Here is an 18,871-nt window from a genome sequence, read left to right on the forward strand (position 1 = left end):
ACCAGCGACAAAGGCAAGGCAGAAGAAATTTCAATTATTAAAATTGTAAAAGCTCCCACAGTCTCTCACTGATAGTCACTTCAATTCACTGTATAAAGAGAATAAATGCGTTTAAAAAAACAACGCAGTTATAAAATAGACATGTATAAAAAATATATATTAAAAAAAGTGCATAAAAGTCCAGTGTGTATGTTTATCTGTATTTATATCTGCATACAATATGGTTCAGTTTGATAATGTTAGGATTATTTTTTGGGATTTGATTGTCATAAATAATATTGAATAAAAAGAAACTGAAAGGGTAAATTGGAAAACTGGTCTTAAAAAATCCCACTCTAGGGTATCTTTCACAAAATTTATTTCAAAATTACATCGAATTTTAAAACATCTTTTATTAAGGGACCATCTCTGTGGTCCGTTAGGGTTAGGGTTGGGATTAGGGCAAGAATAAAGGTAAGCCAATCAGAGGCAGAGTATGTGGGCCATTCCTTCGCTTTCTTAGGGAATGCAAATTTGCTCACCTTTTGCCATGTTGAAGTACACTTGGTGTGTGTCGTGTGATTGTGTGTAAGTGTGAAAATCGTAGAACTAGACCTAATCATAGACTTAGCAACCACACTGAAGCTCTTCTGTAGCTGTTTATGGGTCACGGCGAGTAAAAAGAATTGTCTTGTGGCCAATGTGTTGTACAGACAAAAATAATAAGTGCCGTGTTGTGTTTCAGTGTGGTTTCTCCATGAACCTTCTCACTCTCCTTGCATGACGACACTTCCGTAGTTGATCTTTTATCGCCGTCTCTCTGCACCCTTTGACTTTTGAACCCTGGGATCAGGGAGACCACGCCCTCATCCGCCTGCTTCCAAGAGGGAGATTGCCTCTAATGACCGATCCGAGGTCAGATCTGAAAAACGAGGACCGGTGCGACACTGGGACTGAGATAAGCAGGGATCTGTGTTTAGAGGCAACTTCAACCCACGTGCTTTTCCGTTACCGCTACCAAGAAACAGAGATTTCTCACATGTGCATTCCTCTAACTCTTTGTGTGTTTTTTGTGTGTCAAGGGTGATGCTTCTAAATCGGGTTCGGAGATTGATTCCTGTGCACGAAGTATGGAGGATGTGAACGGCAGCAAGAAGGATTTATCAGCCTCTGCAGGTGAAACTGTACATACAGACAACACAGTTCATGGCTGCTTGAATCAGTAATGCTGCAAGAAGAATGCAAAGGACTGAACTCAGAGCCTTGACAACACTTGGAAAAACTTGTACCATCTGTGTTTGCACAGCTAACTGCTGGCTGTTTTCCTCCCTAATCTTCGTTAGATCCCTGCACGCTTACACATTGTCTTTCTTACAAAATGTAAAAGTTATCTGCAAGGCATCTGAGGTATACCCCATGCAAACACTCCCCACCTGTTCTGTGTCTGTGGCCTACTGCTGTCAGACTTTCCCCACTGGTTTCAGACCACACTCAGAGGCCACGTGTCTGCACAGCATCAAACCAGAACAGCAGCCTCATCCATAATTCCTCATACGCCACTTCCCATACCCTCTAATTACTGTTCACGCAGACTCAAAAGCCCAATGGAAAAACTACTGTATGGAGCATAACTCCCAGACGTGCGGTATCATCCCTGCTCCAGCCCCTTCAGCTGCTCTATATGAATCTACTTACATAGCTGAAAGAGCCTAATATACGTCTTCTAGGGCTCGGATAAAGGTTGGAAGACGGAGGAATTAGCGTTATTAAAGTTGCATTGCCCTCCGCATGTCATGTATTTGTGTTTCTGCCAAACATAATATTCTCTCCCACGCATCCCATAAGATTAATGCCCTGCTGAAATATTCATGATGTTCAATAACAGTATGAGGCATCCATTTTTAAGTATGCTATGCTGTTTTACTAAGACTGTACCCCTGTGGCACTCCTCCCTATGCGCCAACTCTTCCTGCCCTTTCTCCTGTTTTAATTTAAGTTAGCGCTGTCATTCTCCTCTGTGATGCGTCTTTATCAACTTTTTTTGTTCTTTTCCTTCTATCTCTCACCTCTGTCACTTTTTTCAACATTGCCATCTTTGATGAATTAATCCCTTTTATTTTCTTCTCTTTGCTTCACATTAAACCTAGAACCCCTTTAAAGTAATACTTTACCTTCCAAATTATTATTTTTTTATAACATACTCACCCTGTGTAATGTTGAATTCATGAAGAAAATGTTTTTATGCCCGCAACAGCAGTGGCCAAAGGCATTATGTTTTCAGGTCCATCCCAATCCTGTTAACGCTGTATGGCCTTGAGGGAATTTCTTGAAATTTGGCACAAATGTCCACATGGACTCAACGATGAAGTGATTTTTTTGTGGTTAAAGTGACTTAATGGCATCTCGTTCTTGTGAACCCAATATCTCAAAAAGTCCTTGAGCTAATTTCCTGAATTGTGGCCCAAACGTCCACCTGGATTTTAGGATGACCTGATTAGATTTTGGGGGTCAAAGTTGAAGGTCACTGTGACCTTGTCCGTCTCATTCTTAGAATGCTATATTTGAGGGGATTTCTAAAAATTTGGCACAAATGTCCATTTGGACTTACACATAAGGGTGTTTACAACATCAGAACTTTATGAAAACATCTGTTTACAAACTCTTACACAACATGCATACAAGTAGCCCATGGACAAGCTTCTTATCAGTGCATGAGATTGTTTTTACAGAAGTGTTTAAAATTTTACGGTTTAAACAAATCCATGACTAGATAAATGAGACTTGGGTTAAACTTCACAAATTGTCTGAGAGTTTTTAATGTGATATTTTGTTTGTTTTGCTGTTGTTAAACCCGGCCTCCTTTTACGCCACTTCATCAAGAATATTCTCCGCTTTTGTATTGTTGTTGTTCACCATGGAGGCTTGTGAGAAAAACAGTCTTTGTAACAAATTCAACATAACACAGGGGAGTAATACAAATAATCATTTTTTTAGGTGAAGTTTTCCTTTAATCCTCTCTAACACTAATCCGATTTGTTCATAGCCACTCTTTAATAACTTAAACTTTCTTCATTCCTCTCTCCTATACTAGTAGTGCCTGTAAATGGCCATGTGGACCTGAAGACCAGCCTGACTCCACCTCTGATTACTCACACGGCTGCCACACCCATGCCTGTGCCCAAGTTGCCCGTCGGAGGAGACCCAATCCTGGGCTATGAGTCCCGTCGAGGCAGCAACGTCTCCATAGACCCGGCCTGCTATGACAAATCCCCGGTATATTTATTATTCCTCTCACATCCACCATACCACCCGGCTTTCCTCAGAGTGTCTCTCTGAATTCATTGTGTCCTGCTGATATGTGGAGGTCGTAATGATTTATGATGATGAATATGGCGTGCCGCTCCGACACTCTGCTTACTGCTGCCACTGCCACTCTTTATTTGACAAACTGATGATTGGGATAAAGACCTGAGAAAATAAGCCCAGATCTCCACATCTGCTCCTGTCTGCCTGTCAGCATGAATCTCTATTCATTTCAGCTCACGTCAAGCCGAGTCGACCCAATTCAGCTTGGTTTATTTGCATGAAAGAACAACTTCGCCCAAATTGTAAGATACAAGATCAACACTTTAACATGCTGTCCTTCTTGTTTTCCTTTTGTCTTTCTGCTTTCTGTCACTTCCTTCCTCTTGGTCATCTTCCTGCTCCAGACAAGCGCCCATAGCTCTTCCCCACACGCCCCATGGAGCTCTGGCAGTGGCTGGACCAGCCGCCGGTCCAGCTGGAACAGCGTGAGTCGTAACCCGTCGCTTAAACGCCAGAAGCGGCAGTCTGGGGAGCGACGGTCTCTCCTCTCCGGGGAGGGTGGCTCCAGCTCAGACGACGGGGAAGGAGGTGGATTGATGGAGGAAGATGACGCCTCTCTTGCCAGGACGGACTCCATGTCCCAGTCTCAAAGAGGACCCCGTCACCGGAGGATGGAGTCAGTGGAGACTCGGAGCTCCATGGATTTGCCCCCTGATGCTCTGCTGCAGGTAGATGCTGTTTGCTTATCAGTCATTGAGTGTTTGTCCAGACTGCTGTATGACTCTCGACTTGCAGCACAGTTGGGGTTAAAACTATATTGATACCACAACCTCCATAAATTGTGCACCCCGCTCACTTGAAAGTAGTAACTTTTATTGTACATCTTAAAATTATATTGTCAGATTTTTATGGGATCCTTCTTTGATGCACTTATGGGAATGTTATTCCCCGTCACAGCTCGAAGTAAGAGTGTGAGAACAAACACAACACAGCTGAATACATTTATATTATAACCTTGATGACACGAGGGATGTGAATCTGAATACATTGTTTGGTGAAATCACAAATAACATGATGGAAACATATTTATTCGGCTTGAGGTTGCTGGTTATTATTCTGGGGGTGGGAGCCCTGGATTTATATTTCTGTTTCAAATCTAGTGATGTCATCGTGGATGGCTACAAGATAAAAATCCCCATTCTGTTTGCAACAGGACTTTGTTTTCATTAAGCAGTCCCTCAAGGATTTTTGCAATCACAACATTGCAATGCAAATTTAGAAAATCCCTGTGAATTCTGGTCAACCTTACAATTTTGTCTGATCACTGGAAGTTTACCAAAGTTTTGACTATTTAATATGGGTAAAATATCATTGCATTGTAGAGCTTTGCACAGTATATTGATTGACTCTGCCCTCCTAGTCATGTAACTAATGCTATGTCTGTGAGAGAGCGATTCACACAGTAGGTAGGCTTCCATTAACAGTCAGATTGTGTAAATTGAAATTGTAGTTATGAAATATGCCTAATGGGAAAACAATGATTTTGAAAAACACTCCCATTCATTGCAAAAAAAGTTTTTACGCTTGCAAGAGGTGGTATTTCACGTGCTTTGAAAAAGTCATATTTTGCAAAACTGCAATGGAAACACTTTTTTCCAGCTTTTATTTGTTGAAAAGAGAAATAACTATAATTAAAATAAATACATAATTAGAATCATAATGATAATAATAATAACTTTATTTATGTAGCACCTTTAAAAACAGAGTTTACAAAGTGCTTTGACAAACAAAGCAAAGCAGAAATGGGTTACATAGATGTAGATATAACAGTGGAAAGCCAAACAGTCTTATTAAACTCAAGTGAGACGAAACTAGGGACAAAATTAAAACCAGAGGACGTAAAATAATTAAAAATATTACAAAGAAATAGACCAAAAACAGCAACAACAGGAGCAATAAAACCAATAAAACTACAAATAAAAGGAAATTAAATATATAAAACATCAATTAAAAAGGTAAAATAGATTAAAAGATGACATCACATAAAAGCATGTCTATAAAACTGGGTTTGAAATCACCTGCTGTCATTGGCTGGGACACATGAAGGGAGGAGGAATGTGCTTTGAAACAAAGAGAGAACTTGCTTCATGGGACAAAACAGGATGCAGTTCTTCAAACATGTTTGTAGTCTAAACAAAAGGAAAAAGAAGACCAAATAAAAGTAAACAATTGCATTCTGTGCCAAACCTCCAAGCACGAAGCAGAGCTTACCAAATCTGGTGCCACGCACAGCACCAGCACGATTACACTATGAGGCTATAGCATTTCTATGACAAGTGTAGTTGCATTCTGTCACTCCTTCTAGGTGCCATACCTGTACCGCTCAGCCAGTATGCACAGCTCAAGGCCGCCCTCACTGGGACACCTACGGCCCCCGGAGCACAGCGACTGCAACGGGAAGGGCTCTCCGTCAGTCCTGGGCCCCACACATGTCTCTCTGGAGGAAAACACTGAAGATGAAAATGCAGAAGAGGAGGCCAACCTGGTCAGTGTGTTCGCATTTGTGCATGTTTGCTTGTTCTTGGATGGTACGGGTCGTGATTGATGATGCAGAGCTAGAGTCTCTGCTTGAAAAATGTCTAAAAATGACTAGACTGATGTTATATATTTTTCTGAGTCATGTACTTATGCCAAATGTTTCCAGCAAAACAAACCCAGAGAAATCTAAAATTTTAATCAAGGACTTGGTTCGTCATTTTTTTGTGAGTTGTGATTATCTGCCAGAAGTATTTTTTAACTCTTGGCTGTTTCTAATTATATGTTTTAACCAGATTTTAGCAATCTGACATCTGGATCTTAACTTACCAGAGAAACAAGCTGAGCAAACATTAGCACTAGCTCAGCTCCAACACCTGCCTGAGAAACAATGATTTTTAATGTGCAGCAGCTTTATTCAGTGTTTTTACTGGTTTAAATCACTGGGTGCGTTTGTTTTGGAGAAGAATAGGCCTCTGTGGATAATGTGGCTTCTGGTAAAAACCATCTGAATATCTGGATCTTAAGTAATCAGAGAGAAAAGGTGAACACATATTGCAGTAGCTGGGCCAGCAGCCCCTCCGTCATGAGCCAAACAGCATCGGAGAAACACACATTTTTAAGGCGAAACTGCTTTACTCAACATTTTTTCCATTTTAATCACCTGGTCTACTTATTTTGGCGAGGAGGAGGCTGCAGATAATTCAGCTGCAACCGTGTGAAAGTAGACCATCACTTTAATTGAGAGACAGCACGAGGCAAAAAATTAGCATTGTACACTTACAGATTGGGGAATTAAATTATGTTTTCAGCTGTCTTCAACCTGGACCCTATTGTCCCATGTAATTATGTTTCATTAACTGATGTAAACAACAATTTTGGTCCGGTTTTGAGCGAGAGGACAGCAGTCACACAACAAGTCGTAATGTAAACATATGGGGCAACTGAACAGCATCACTGTATCTCTGTGGTTATTTTTGCCACAGACAAGCTTATACACTTACAATAATCGCCTGAAATGTCTCTTAACCTTTTGCTTCATCCGGTCTAGTAATCTCGTTTGAAAAATCTTACTAGATGGGACTGTTGCAGGAAGACGTGGAAATGTTAGTGAGAGTTGGAGAGAGTAGTAACCAGAGTAGTTTACAGAGAGGGCTTGCAGCAGCTTGTTCACCCACCACTGCCTGTTGTCCCTCTTTCTCTCTCTCCTTATCCACTTCATTTAGTAAATAAATGCAGGTTGCCATGGAATTTAAAGGCAACATCCACATTGTCGAAATCAGCTAAAAAATCATCCATGTCATTAAATGTCTTTGACACTAAATACATTTTTTCCACCTGTTACTACCCATTTTGTACCTGTTACTACTCTGGCAACATGTAACATAATAACAATCTGAGCCTGTCAGTGGCAAAAATGAACATTGAGATACAGCAACAGTGTTCAGTTGCCCCATATACTTACATCGCTACCTATTATGTGGCTGCTGGCTGTTGTCCTCAATACTGGACCAATGTCAAAAAACTGTCAAATCAGTCTCTCAGACACAAATACATTGAAATAAAAGGTCTAGGTTAAAAAAAAAGCTGAAATTATCCTTTAATGTAAAAAGTGACAAACAAGTGTGCATATTTGCATAAAATGCAAATATTTTGTGTGTAAGAGTGATCATAATATTCATCTTTTTTCAGGAGATAAATAACTGAAGGGCTTTTCCTGGAATTAGTTTAATAAAGTTAAAGATCATCTGCGAAGAACTGGAGTTTACTAAATATTGATGCTCCAGGTGGCATTTTTGATGAACCTTTTTTATTCATACATGCAAAACAGTTTTGTATGACAAAACAAATTGAAAATATTCTACCTGTGGAGAATAGTTTTGGCTCACAATATGCAACAGGAAGCTGTAAACGTATGAATAATGAATGCAGTGTGCACTTCCTGCATCCTCCAGGGTCGTTTTGCCAGACTGTTCCGCTGGCTGGAGAAGAAGCAGCCGCAGTGGTGTCGACAGAGAGACACCTGGTCACTCTACCTCTTCCCTCCAGAGTCGAGGTAGGATTCACACCTCCGCTCACCACCTCCTGGCCCTGCTCTCAGTTTTGCAGGGTTTTTTTGTGTAATATCATCATTTTTACATATTCATGAGCGTTGTGGGTACAAAGCATTTTAAAACGTTGTTGTCTCCAAAAGAAAACACTGGTAAACGGCCTCCTCCTGTGGCTGTATGTGTTTTAAAATGAAATGAAATATTAAAACACAGCACTTTTTAAATAATAGCTTTTTGTTATCAGTGTACAGGAAAAGACCGAGCCATCTTCCTGTCAAGATGAATCTTCATATTGTATCTGACTAACATCCCATAATGCTGACAGTAATGGCATTTTTTTTTTTTTTTTTTGCTGCAATGTAAGCGCAGTGGGTTTTTTTTTAACTTTTTTTTTCCCCCTCCCTTCCTATATCATCTCCCTCCCACAATCTCACTTCAGAAGTCTCTTTTATCTGCACATTTCTGCCATGTCAGGGGTGAGTAAGGAGCAGAGGGAGGAAGGGAGTTTCTCCTACTGAGTGCTGCGTGTTATCTCGGACACGTGCTGAATCCATCGCTTCCCACCCTCCTTCGCCCCCTCTTCCTTCACTCCTCCTCCCCTTCTAGGCCTTTGATCTGTGTGTCTCTGCTGTCTATTTGGAGGATGTGGCTGTGAAGGCAACACCAGGCAACATTGGGCCCCAGCCTGCCGCCACAGCACCGCAACATGCTAATTAAACATCAAACAACAAGTCCCCACTCAGCCACCCGATAGGAACCGAATGTTAACCATCACCAGTGTTGTATAATGTCCGTTCCAAATGTTGTGATCCTCAGAAACAGGAAAAAATAATCGTCAGACAAAAGAGTTGACAGCACAAAAGAAAGTGTAAAAGATGAACCAGATTGGTTAAATTATTTTTTGCTAAAAGTTAGTCTATGTACCCTGTTTTTTTATTTTATTTGTTTTATTTGTTGTGTTCGTTAATCAGCCAAAATTGTAATAACCAAAAAGAATACATCTAGTATAGTGGCTTTTTCAACATGCCCTAGTTCCAAGGCCACCTAGTCTGCAAGGTGTCTTGGTTCATATTTAAGCACCATTTTGTGGAATCCAAGTACTCATGTAAGGCAGGAAAAAAATTAGTAAGGTTTATTTTAGAATACAAAAAAAAAAAAAATACAGCATGCAACGTCTTTCCAAAATCACATCGTGTCTGGTCCACTACCGACTTGATGGCCTATTCCTAATCACACTTATCACCTGTTATAACACAATAAAAAACTGCATTCGACGATCAAAATCGTATGACAATCTTGACCTACACAGACTTCTCGTCGTCTTCAAGCACATAATTTCTATAGTCATGTGCACTAAACTGCCTTACAGCAGCATACCTGTCGCTAATAACCTTACCTGTATTCTGAATAAATTATTATTCTAAATAATGTAATAAATTAGGCACATATCAATAAAACCTTAGCATAATCTACCTCTATACATTATTTAGAATATACAGAAGCTGTTATGTAACCTAAATAATATCAGAACCTATATTATATGTCATGTACCAACATAAACATTTTTACCAACTATAAAATATGTGATCAGGTTGCTCTTACTTTAAGGTTTTATTATCTTTTTCTGCAGTGACTGCATTACTTAGCCTGCATTAGTGTTCTCCAGACAACAGAAAGTTTTGGCAACTATACAGACTTGTTGCTGCTATCATTAAGATGTGCCATAGTCACTTATCAATATCCGCTCACTTCCAATGGGCTGGCTGCCCTTATTTTTCTTTCATTGATTTATTTATGGCATATACATATCAAGGGTTCCAACGGGCGGTTCAAAAAGTGATACAGATGCATTCTGAGTAAGTTAGTAATAATTTACAGAAACACTGTGTGCAATAGTCCACCTTCCACCTTCTCTTCCCCTCTCTGATACTCTCTCTCTCTAACCCCTTTCTGACTGTACAAAAAAGCCCAAAAACACACGCTAACTTCTACTTTTGTTTGTAATTGGAAAGGTTGCAATCAGCATTACCCATGAATCCATGGGTTACAGTCAGCCTACCATTCATGTTGTATACTGTAAATCAAATGGTTTTTTTTTATGATTAGGCTGATTTATAATAATAATAATAATTTTGATTCATGCTTATGTGTATTTTCAAAAATATTTTCATTTTTTTGGGAAAATAATTTCTAAAGGTTGAATTATCAAAACAATAAATTTGCAGCCCCTCTGCAGTAACATGGAGGACCCGATAGGGGTTGGGTTTGCGGACCCATTTTTGAAGACCCAAGTGCCAGAGCATTGTTGGCTCTGGAGGAGTGGAGTGTATTTTAAGAGCATTAGAGAAAGGGAATATGAAAAGGTAAATGTCATCCCTTGTGCCGAACAAAAAAAGATGAGGAAATTTTCTGATTTGCACATACCTCATCCTCTAATAATTTATTATTGTTTGTTAGCTAAATTGTTTATTTATGTCATTTTATCATTAGATGTCATTCTTGTTTGCTGTCGGAGGGGTACCAGGGGAAGTTGCTGAGGGCATCGAATTTGCTGGTGCCGGCACTGCAGAGATATGTACAGTTGGTTGAATGGGGGACAGGGGATTACTCTTATTATTGTTACACAGTATGATGTGCTATACAGGAAGAATTTAAATTTCATTTAATTATTGGAAGAAAGCCAACAGCAATATCAATATGAATAATTTCATGAATTTGAGCCGTTTCAGGAGTTCTGGATGGTTCTCCTGTCTTTGGCTGTGTTACATGATTTGGAAAAGGTTAATAAGGAAAGCTCCCTGTAGTCTGTTATTGTCAAATTATTAAGAAAACCGAAGGATCTTGGCTCAAACTGGACTTCTAGCTGGCTTTCAATCGCAGCAGGCTGTAAGGTTTGGCTGTGGCTGAGAGTGACACGGAGGACACACGCTCTGTGTGGCGCCCATTCTAGCCTTGAACCACCGCGGACACCCGCCTGTGCTCACAATCACATCAAGAGACAGCAGCGTGGTGGGAGATCGGAGTCCAGCGGCTTTCACACAGACCCGAGTTCACCTCAACCTGCCTTTGCACTCTCTGTTGTTACTGCTGCTACTGCTGATTACTGCAGGGGAAGATTTAAATGAGCGGAGGAGTGGGACGGCTATGAACGCACACTGTGATGCAGTCACTGTGATTAGACGCGTTCGCCATAAGACTGGGCTGTGCCTGAACAGTGGTCTATCAGCTGCTCGACTCACTGACGGTTGTGCTTGTAGTCCCTCACATCCCACATGATCAGATTATGTGGAACTACACTGAAATGTGGGGGAAGAGGGTCATGTGAGCAGAATATAATAGGATGCAAATAGGAATAGAACAAATAGACAGCATGGAGGATGTTTTCAGAGTTACAGTAAGTAGTGAAAGTAATGATCTGCGGCATCCTTATGTTGAAACTTCCTGCGCTGCTACTTTTCCTTCCCGAATGACATAACACAGAAGTGATTCCCCGTATAGCTGAAGGAAACATTAAACGTTCTTGCCATCTGTCAGCTCTTTCCTGGAAAGCCAGCACACAGGAAGTGATTCGGTTTATTTCTCTGGTTTCTTTGGAATGCACAGAAAAAAGAAGCGGGTAATTAGCATGAGCAGCTCTTATCTTTTCTAGCTGTTCTACACAAAGAGGCAGTGATGGGTAGAGTAATGAAAATCTATGGTTATGCAAAAGTACAAGTATTCCTGTAAAAAAAAAAAAAAGAACTCAAGTAAAATAATAATTTGAAAATCCTACTCAGGTAAAAGTTTAGAAGTACCAGATTGATAAATTGAGAAAAGTACATGTTACTTTTCCTTGCAGGACAGTGATAAATAATGAAAAACAGCACTTGTTTTCTAAATTTTGATAAAGTGAGGTAGGCTAATCAAACAAATAAGGATAGCCTATACAGCTGATATGTGAGGATTTCCCCACTTTCTTTCCATCTCTTCCTTATCATAGCATCAAAGATTAAGTTTATACATGAAGAATTATCATAGCTAACATTAGTAAGTAGCTACATTTTCTCTCACAGTATGAGCAACTAACTTCAGTGTCTTTGTGGAAGTGAGGAGTTTTTAAAAGCGTAGATCTCAGGGTTTTTCAGGAGGCACAAGCACTTTATCATGTCACTGTTGTCTTTTGATACCTCTGCGGCGGTCTTATCCATGTAGGCATTCTGTTTTCTGGTTGTATGTCTCAAAAACACCTTGAGGGAATTTTTGCAAGTTAAGCACAAACGTCTATTTGGACTCAACAATGAACTGATTAGAATTGGTTGGTCAAAGGTCAAGGTCACTTTGACCTTGTCCCTGTCATCTTTGTGAAGAGCAAGTTTGAGGGATTTTTTTGTTTTTTTCAAATTTGGCACAAACATCCACTTGGATTGAAGAATGCATTGATTTGAATTTTGTGGTCTAAGGTCAAGGTCACCATGACCTTATTACACATGTTTCTAGCCATAACTCAGGAAATCATGGGCTAATTATGACCAATTTTCACATAATTGCCTAAAAGGGCAAAATTATAAAGTTCCGACATTTTATAGAAGAACATTTGGTCAAATACTGAATTGGTTTCACCAATCTTGGGTGTCCACCTTGAAACTGTGCTGATTGTATAGATCTAAAGAGTATGAGTACAGTTTAAAATAAGAAATATGATAAGTACTCTTTCCTACACTTTTTTACTCATGTGCATTCTTTGTAATATATTACTACACACTCCTGCAGGGAGTTCATGCCTCTCTTTGTGGGAGCACCGTCAGAAACTCGTTCAGCACAAGATCCAAGCAAGCGTGTGACACTGCCGCCTACACTGTTAAAATGACAGGTGATATCTGGGAAGTTCAGTGCAGAAACACCACGATCAAAGACTGAGAAGAATTAAAAAGGATCATCAAAAGATGGTTGCTTACTTTAAAATCAGCAAACATTTTGGAGGTAAAAGGTATGAAAATATACAGATTCGCAGCTTGTGTATGGACAAACTTTTCAAAAGTATAAAAGTAACTGTAATCAATAATTAAGTCACTTATGTCCACTGTCATTCAGAGGCACTTTTAACCTTTTGAAAGTTGAAGTGACATCACTTTTTGTTTTGCTGCTTTTGGGCACCTTTTGCAAGTATTTTAACCTTTGAGCCCCAAGCAAATTGGTTTGACTTGTCAAAATATGGGGAAGAAGGGCGTCTGGTGGCTCCGTGCATAGAGCGAGCACCCCATGTATATAGGCCGTGTCCTCGCCACAGCGGCCGTGGGTTCTATTCCAGCCTCGGCCCTTTGCTGCATGTCACCCCCTCTCTCTCCCCCTTTCACACAAAGATATCTTAAAAAAAAAAAAAGATGGTGAAGAAAAGACAATAAGCATCTTGGTAAGAAAAGGTCCACAGACTGCAGAATTTAATAGATTTAGAGAATTATTTTTAAAAAGCTAGGGGGAAATATCTATAGGGGAAAAAGTAGAGATTTTTCAAGTCCAAGGTCTGACAGAAACGGGTACTTCTGCTCTTTGCTTGAGTGTGTGGTGACAGTTTTCTTCCTGTGGTTTTCAGTGCGTTGTTTGTCAGTCTCGGGGGCCATTTGAACTTAAAGTTCTCCGCCAGCCCTCAAACTGTGGCATCGGAGGCGTGTGTTTTCCACGTGTCCTCCCTCCCGCTCGAGGATAACACATGAATTCTTCAGCACCGAGGCTCTGACGCGCAGATGTCAAAGAGGAATTAGCTCATCCGGGCTGTATACCGTACGCATAATGCTCATCGCTGTCAGCTGACACGCGTACATACACACAGACTCAGCAAATGTTGACACAATGGTGTCTGCAGTGCCAAATAAAGCCAAAAATCCAGATCTGAGCCTCTCAATATTGTCCCGCGCCGTACACCGATATGAGCTACCAAAGCGGATTTGACACACAGTTTAATCCCCTTCCACTGTATATAACAAGCGTTCCTTCTTTCTTTCTCTCAGTTGTCATGAGCTCTAAAAGCCAGGGAACCATCTCATGTCTGCTGATGAAAGTCAGACTTAATTAATGACTCCTAATTCTACAGCAGTTCATTACAGAGTTACTGTATGTGAGACAAGCACTTTTAAACTGAATGAGAGTTTGTCATTACTGTGGACGGCGTTTCATGTGTTTGTACAGTACTGAAATATTATTTCAGGCTTTATAGAAAATGCATGAAATGAGCTGCAATCTGGATATGCATGTGTGTTTGTTTAAGTACTTCCATTTAATGACACTTTGTACCTGTACTTCACAACAAGTTAGTTAGGATACATTGCAGATGAGGATTTATAAACTTAAGAATATAAAGCAGTTTAGGTTATCCTTTTGAAATCAGAGCAAATTGGCTCCATTTCAGTCAAAAACATGGGAAGTAGGCAGTTAACAATGAAAGAAATGACCCAAATGTCAGCAAGAAATTTGTAAAAAAAAGTAGAAAGTAAAACAACAAATAAGGTGAAAAATCTGGTGATGAAAGGTCAATGTCACTGTGGCCTCATGTCCGTCTCATTCTCTTAAACACAGTATATCTCAGGAACACCTGAGATCAGCTTCTTCAAATTTGGCACAAATGTCCACTTGGACTCAAGAATGAACCGATTACAATTTGGTGGTGAAAGTTCAAGGTCACTGTGACCTCACAAAACATGTTTTTTGCCAAAACTTAATAAGTCATACTCTAATTATGACAAAATGTCACACAAACGTATAATAGTTTTAAAATTATGAAGTTATGACTTTTTCTAATTAAAAGGTCAAAGGTCATCCTCACTCTGACATTGTAATGTTTTGTTCAAGTACTTTCCTGGCTCCTACTGTTTTATTTCAGGAACAGAAGGGGAGACATTTGGTCAGATATTGATTTGGTGACACTAGTCTCGGTGCCCACCTTGAAACTCTGCTCCACCTCCACCTGAGGAAAGTAGCGTGTGAAGCATCCATGTTTTTGACTACTCCTACTCAGCTAAATAATTATGGGAATCTTTCCTTTCATAATACCCCTTCTTCCAAAAATACACATGTTGGCTTGCTTTTTGCAGTTGCATACCTACTTGTCAAGTCAATTTCTAGTATCACTGATTTTTCAAATTTCTGTGTTTTTTGTCAGGTTTCGCATTGTGTGCAATAAGATCATCACCCACAAGATGTTCGACCACATCGTGTTGGTCATCATCTTCCTCAACTGCATCACCATCGCCATCGAGAGGCCGAGCATCACCACTGTTGTGAGTTTCAAATGATATTTAAGAATACAAATACGCAATTGAGCACATGCTATGTAACTATTTGCTCTGTTACTCAATGAAAAGGTGACAATTTAAGTGTGTGGAGAAGAGGAAAGACAGTCTGAAAAATATTAGGACAGGCAAAGAAACAGACACCTATATATCATAACATAAAATTTATTATAAAATTTTAAAAAATCTATCTATCTATCTATCTATTGATATCAATACCTTTATCAATATTTCTGTCTATCTATCGTTCCATCTATATCTATATCTAAATCTATATCTATATCTATATCTATATCTATATCTATCTATTTAGCCATCTATCTTATCCGTTTATATATATATATATATATATATATATATATATATATATTTACAGTATATGTATATAAACACAGGTATTTTTGAAATGAAATAGGTGTGTGAAATCTATCATAAAAATCTCACTGGCAGCTTAAAAAAAAGTCTGAATAAAAATGGAGATGAAAGCGAGGAAGCACCTGTCAACAAGTCCAGCCTTGATGTCTGTTCAAACAAACACATTCGCCTAAAACAGAACGACTGCTGCAGCTTCCTCTCCAAAGAGAAAAGAAGTGGAACACTTTGTAAGCAGGGAACCACTCCTGTTTGACTGTGAGCCAGTAGCTGTGGGTAATGTGTGCTACACCCCTGTATCTCCTGACTGCATCATCAACACCATCACCTCCTTAGCTAATGCACCATCCCTTCAAATGGACGAGGCCTGGCCACATGCCCTGCAGCAACACATATACACACACCTAATTGTGTATCCTTTTCGACTTCCAGCCATAGCAGCGGAACACAGTCCAGCGGCTCCATGCACAAACACAACAATTATCACTGTCTGATTTTTTCCCTCACCGAACGAGGTGTTTCGTAGATGGGCCTAATTGTGGTTGGGTCTCGCTGGAACGCTCCGTTCTGCTTGTTTTGCGACTGAAACGCGGAGGAGACAGTGCCTTTGTAATTGATTCAATTATCTTTGGGCCGGTGTACATGACTAATGTCCAGGAAAAGAGATGTTTAACAAATGGAGGCCCGGCCACGGGCAGCTCTGTCTAATCAGGCCAGAAAGATCACACGTACGCGATATAAATGGGATGATTTGTTGCCTCTCACCTCTGCACACACTTAATACAAATACACAGAGTCCACCACAGCAGGCTCGCTAACATTCACATCAGAGAGCAGTGTTTTTTGCATGCACATACATTTTTGTCAGCTTCCCGCCATGGCCGTTGTGTCCAGTCTGCACCCTGAGGCCATTATTGAAATGAGATGGAAATGTATGAGGCGGCAAGCAGCCCCGAGAAAAAACAAAAAAAGAAGGAGCAGTCTTTTGAGCCGCGATGCTTGTTGCTCCACATCTCATTTGGCTGTGTGGTCATCGAATGATGCTATTCGTTTGCCTGCGTGGGTTGTTTTGAATTAATGAAGCCGATTGTGAATCGATTGCCACTCGCTGATTCTGTTTTGGGCTGAGTATAACAACCCAACATGTATAATTTATCAGTCCGCTGCTTCTCTTTTGAAGTAGGTCCTGCTTTGCATCACCTGTGGTGCCAGCCTGACAAAAGACACGTTATATTCTTTAAATAGAAATTTCGTCAGTAAGTCAGTTCAGAGATAACACATTTTAGTCACAACATTTTTAGTGTGGAATGCAGGCTGAATAATTAGTTTATGGAAGCTATGTCAGACACTTTGTGTTTGGCTCGCAGTGCTCGGCTGTTTTGGTTTGGTGCTGGATGTTGCCTGGATACTGTCTTCCTGTTGCTCAGTGGAAATGATTGAGGATGATTATACCACCTATTATGATTTATTATTCCTAATTGAGCTAGGGGACAATACATCACTGTCTGGAGTTCTAAATTGAATTATATCAGCATCACCAGTATAAAACACAATCAATCTGAGTTTTCTGCATCCACATCATCAGCTCCAGACAACATTAAGATAGAGAGATGGCGCTACACGCTGGGCAGCAAAGAAAACTTTCCGGGAGGTGTGGGGTGACTCTTTTTATGCTGCTCAGGGTTACAGGAAGGATTTGTAATTGTTTAATTAAATGCTGCTTTAAACAAGATTTTTTAGATAACATTGCATTCCTGTACAGTGACCTACTAAATGAACCCTATGCAATGCCTCATGGAGTTAAAGGGATAGTTCAAGTTTTTTGGAAGGGTGTTGCAAGGGGTACTTATTCATAGACAGTATAATACAAACAGTAGATGTTAGTCAGCACGCCCCAGTTTGAAGAAGCAGGCTTAAGTTTGACATGAAAGCTGAACAATCTACTGCTGTGGAGGGGCCAGCAACAAAAAAAAGAAATGTATTTAAGCCGCCTAAAAAAATCAGTCACTTTAAGTGTACACTAAATTGACAGTATTTTCACAGCTATACCTTAATTTCAGACACTTATTTCCAGCTGGAAAATAAAGCCATTGTATCTCTCTCTTCAAAGCCAGAATCCATTGGAAAAAACAGTGATTTAACATTGCTGAACACAGATGCTGCTGGTCTATCACTGCTTCCATCAGTTATTTGTTTGTGTTATTGTGTGACGTTTAAAACGGTTAATTCAGACTCACCAAAGTCACACAATAACACAAACAAACAAACTGATGGAAGTAGCGATAAACCTGCGGCGCCCTTGTTCTGTGAACTAAAAATTAATGATTTTGTCAGTGGAGTCTGGTGGCTTTGATAAGAGCATAAATGGGGAACTGGCCTTCCTGTCCAGCCTGTCTGATGTAGGTAAAGCAGTGAAAATACACTTGATATGGAGTACACTTAAAGTGATATTGATTATTTTCGGTTGGATGTATTTCAGGTGGCTAAAATACGTTGTGTTGCTGACCCCCATTTACAGCAGTGCATTACGCAGCTTCTGTGTCAGACTCCAGCCTGCTTCTCCAAACTGGGGGCGTGCAAACTTGCATGTTGTAACACCTGCCAACATAATAACAGTCCACATCAAAATAAACCACGAATGTAATACAAATCTGCAGCTTTTAATATAATAATCCCACAAACATAATACATTTCTCACAAACATAACAGCGGTTGCCTACTACAAATGTAATATGTAATTTCCTACAAATGTTACAGCTAGTACATTTGCTATGTTTGTGGAAACGTGAAAATCTTCAGCTTTAAAAATTGTAATAACTTCCCACAAATGTAATATGAAAATGAAAAATGATCTTTGTGGTCATTATTGTTTTTTTATTTACTTATACATTGCCAATGGGTTCAAGTCAGCTCATTAGAAAATATAACGGGTTTGGGCAGAGCGGGTCAAAACGTGACTCTGAGTAGGTTAAACCCTCGTGTTGTCCTTGGGGTCATTCTGACCCCAAATGAAATCTTTTGCCGTCAAAATATGTCTTTTATACTTATGTACACGAGGTCTTTTGGCCCTAAATTCCAAAACGAAGGGAAAAATGTGTGGTAATGGGTTGGACTGAAGTAAGAGCAAAGGTGCAGAACACAGAATCTATTGACAATTTATACAATTTGCTTTAAATAACAGTCAAAACTGGGCGGGGTCAAAATGACCCCATAGGACAAAAGGTGCTTGGCAATTAGGAGGACATCTGATCTACCCATTGATATGTTTTAGGTATTGCTTTGACTTTCTTGTAACTAAGCAAAGTCATTGCACGTCTCTGCCAATACGTTCAACATTGCCTCAACCAGGCTAAGAATGGTTCCTTA

At 39.9% G+C, this 18,871-nt stretch overlaps 1 protein-coding gene across 3 annotated transcripts in view; it reads left to right on the forward strand.

Annotated features, from left to right (window-relative positions):
• The window catches only part of cacna1g (calcium voltage-gated channel subunit alpha1 G), a 289,865-nt gene that overhangs the window by 203,066 nt on the left and 67,928 nt on the right, over positions 1–18,871 (forward strand). For all 3 annotated transcript variants that reach the window (XM_088070554.1, XM_088070553.1, XM_088070555.1), the window contains exons 16-21: positions 1,062–1,155; positions 3,071–3,252; positions 3,690–4,013; positions 5,651–5,830; positions 7,776–7,876; positions 15,004–15,121. In XM_088070554.1, the coding sequence (XP_087926680.1) occupies positions 1,062–1,155; positions 3,071–3,252; positions 3,690–4,013; positions 5,651–5,830; positions 7,776–7,876; positions 15,004–15,121 (999 nt within the window). The remainder of the gene's footprint in view (positions 1–1,061; positions 1,156–3,070; positions 3,253–3,689; positions 4,014–5,650; positions 5,831–7,775; positions 7,877–15,003; positions 15,122–18,871) is intronic.

This window comes from Plectropomus leopardus, chromosome 19 (genome assembly GCF_026936395.1).
Source record: "Plectropomus leopardus strain MGB_pleo_1.0 chromosome 19, ASM2693639v1, whole genome shotgun sequence".
NCBI classification, from domain to species: Eukaryota; Metazoa; Chordata; class Actinopteri; order Perciformes; family Serranidae; genus Plectropomus; species Plectropomus leopardus.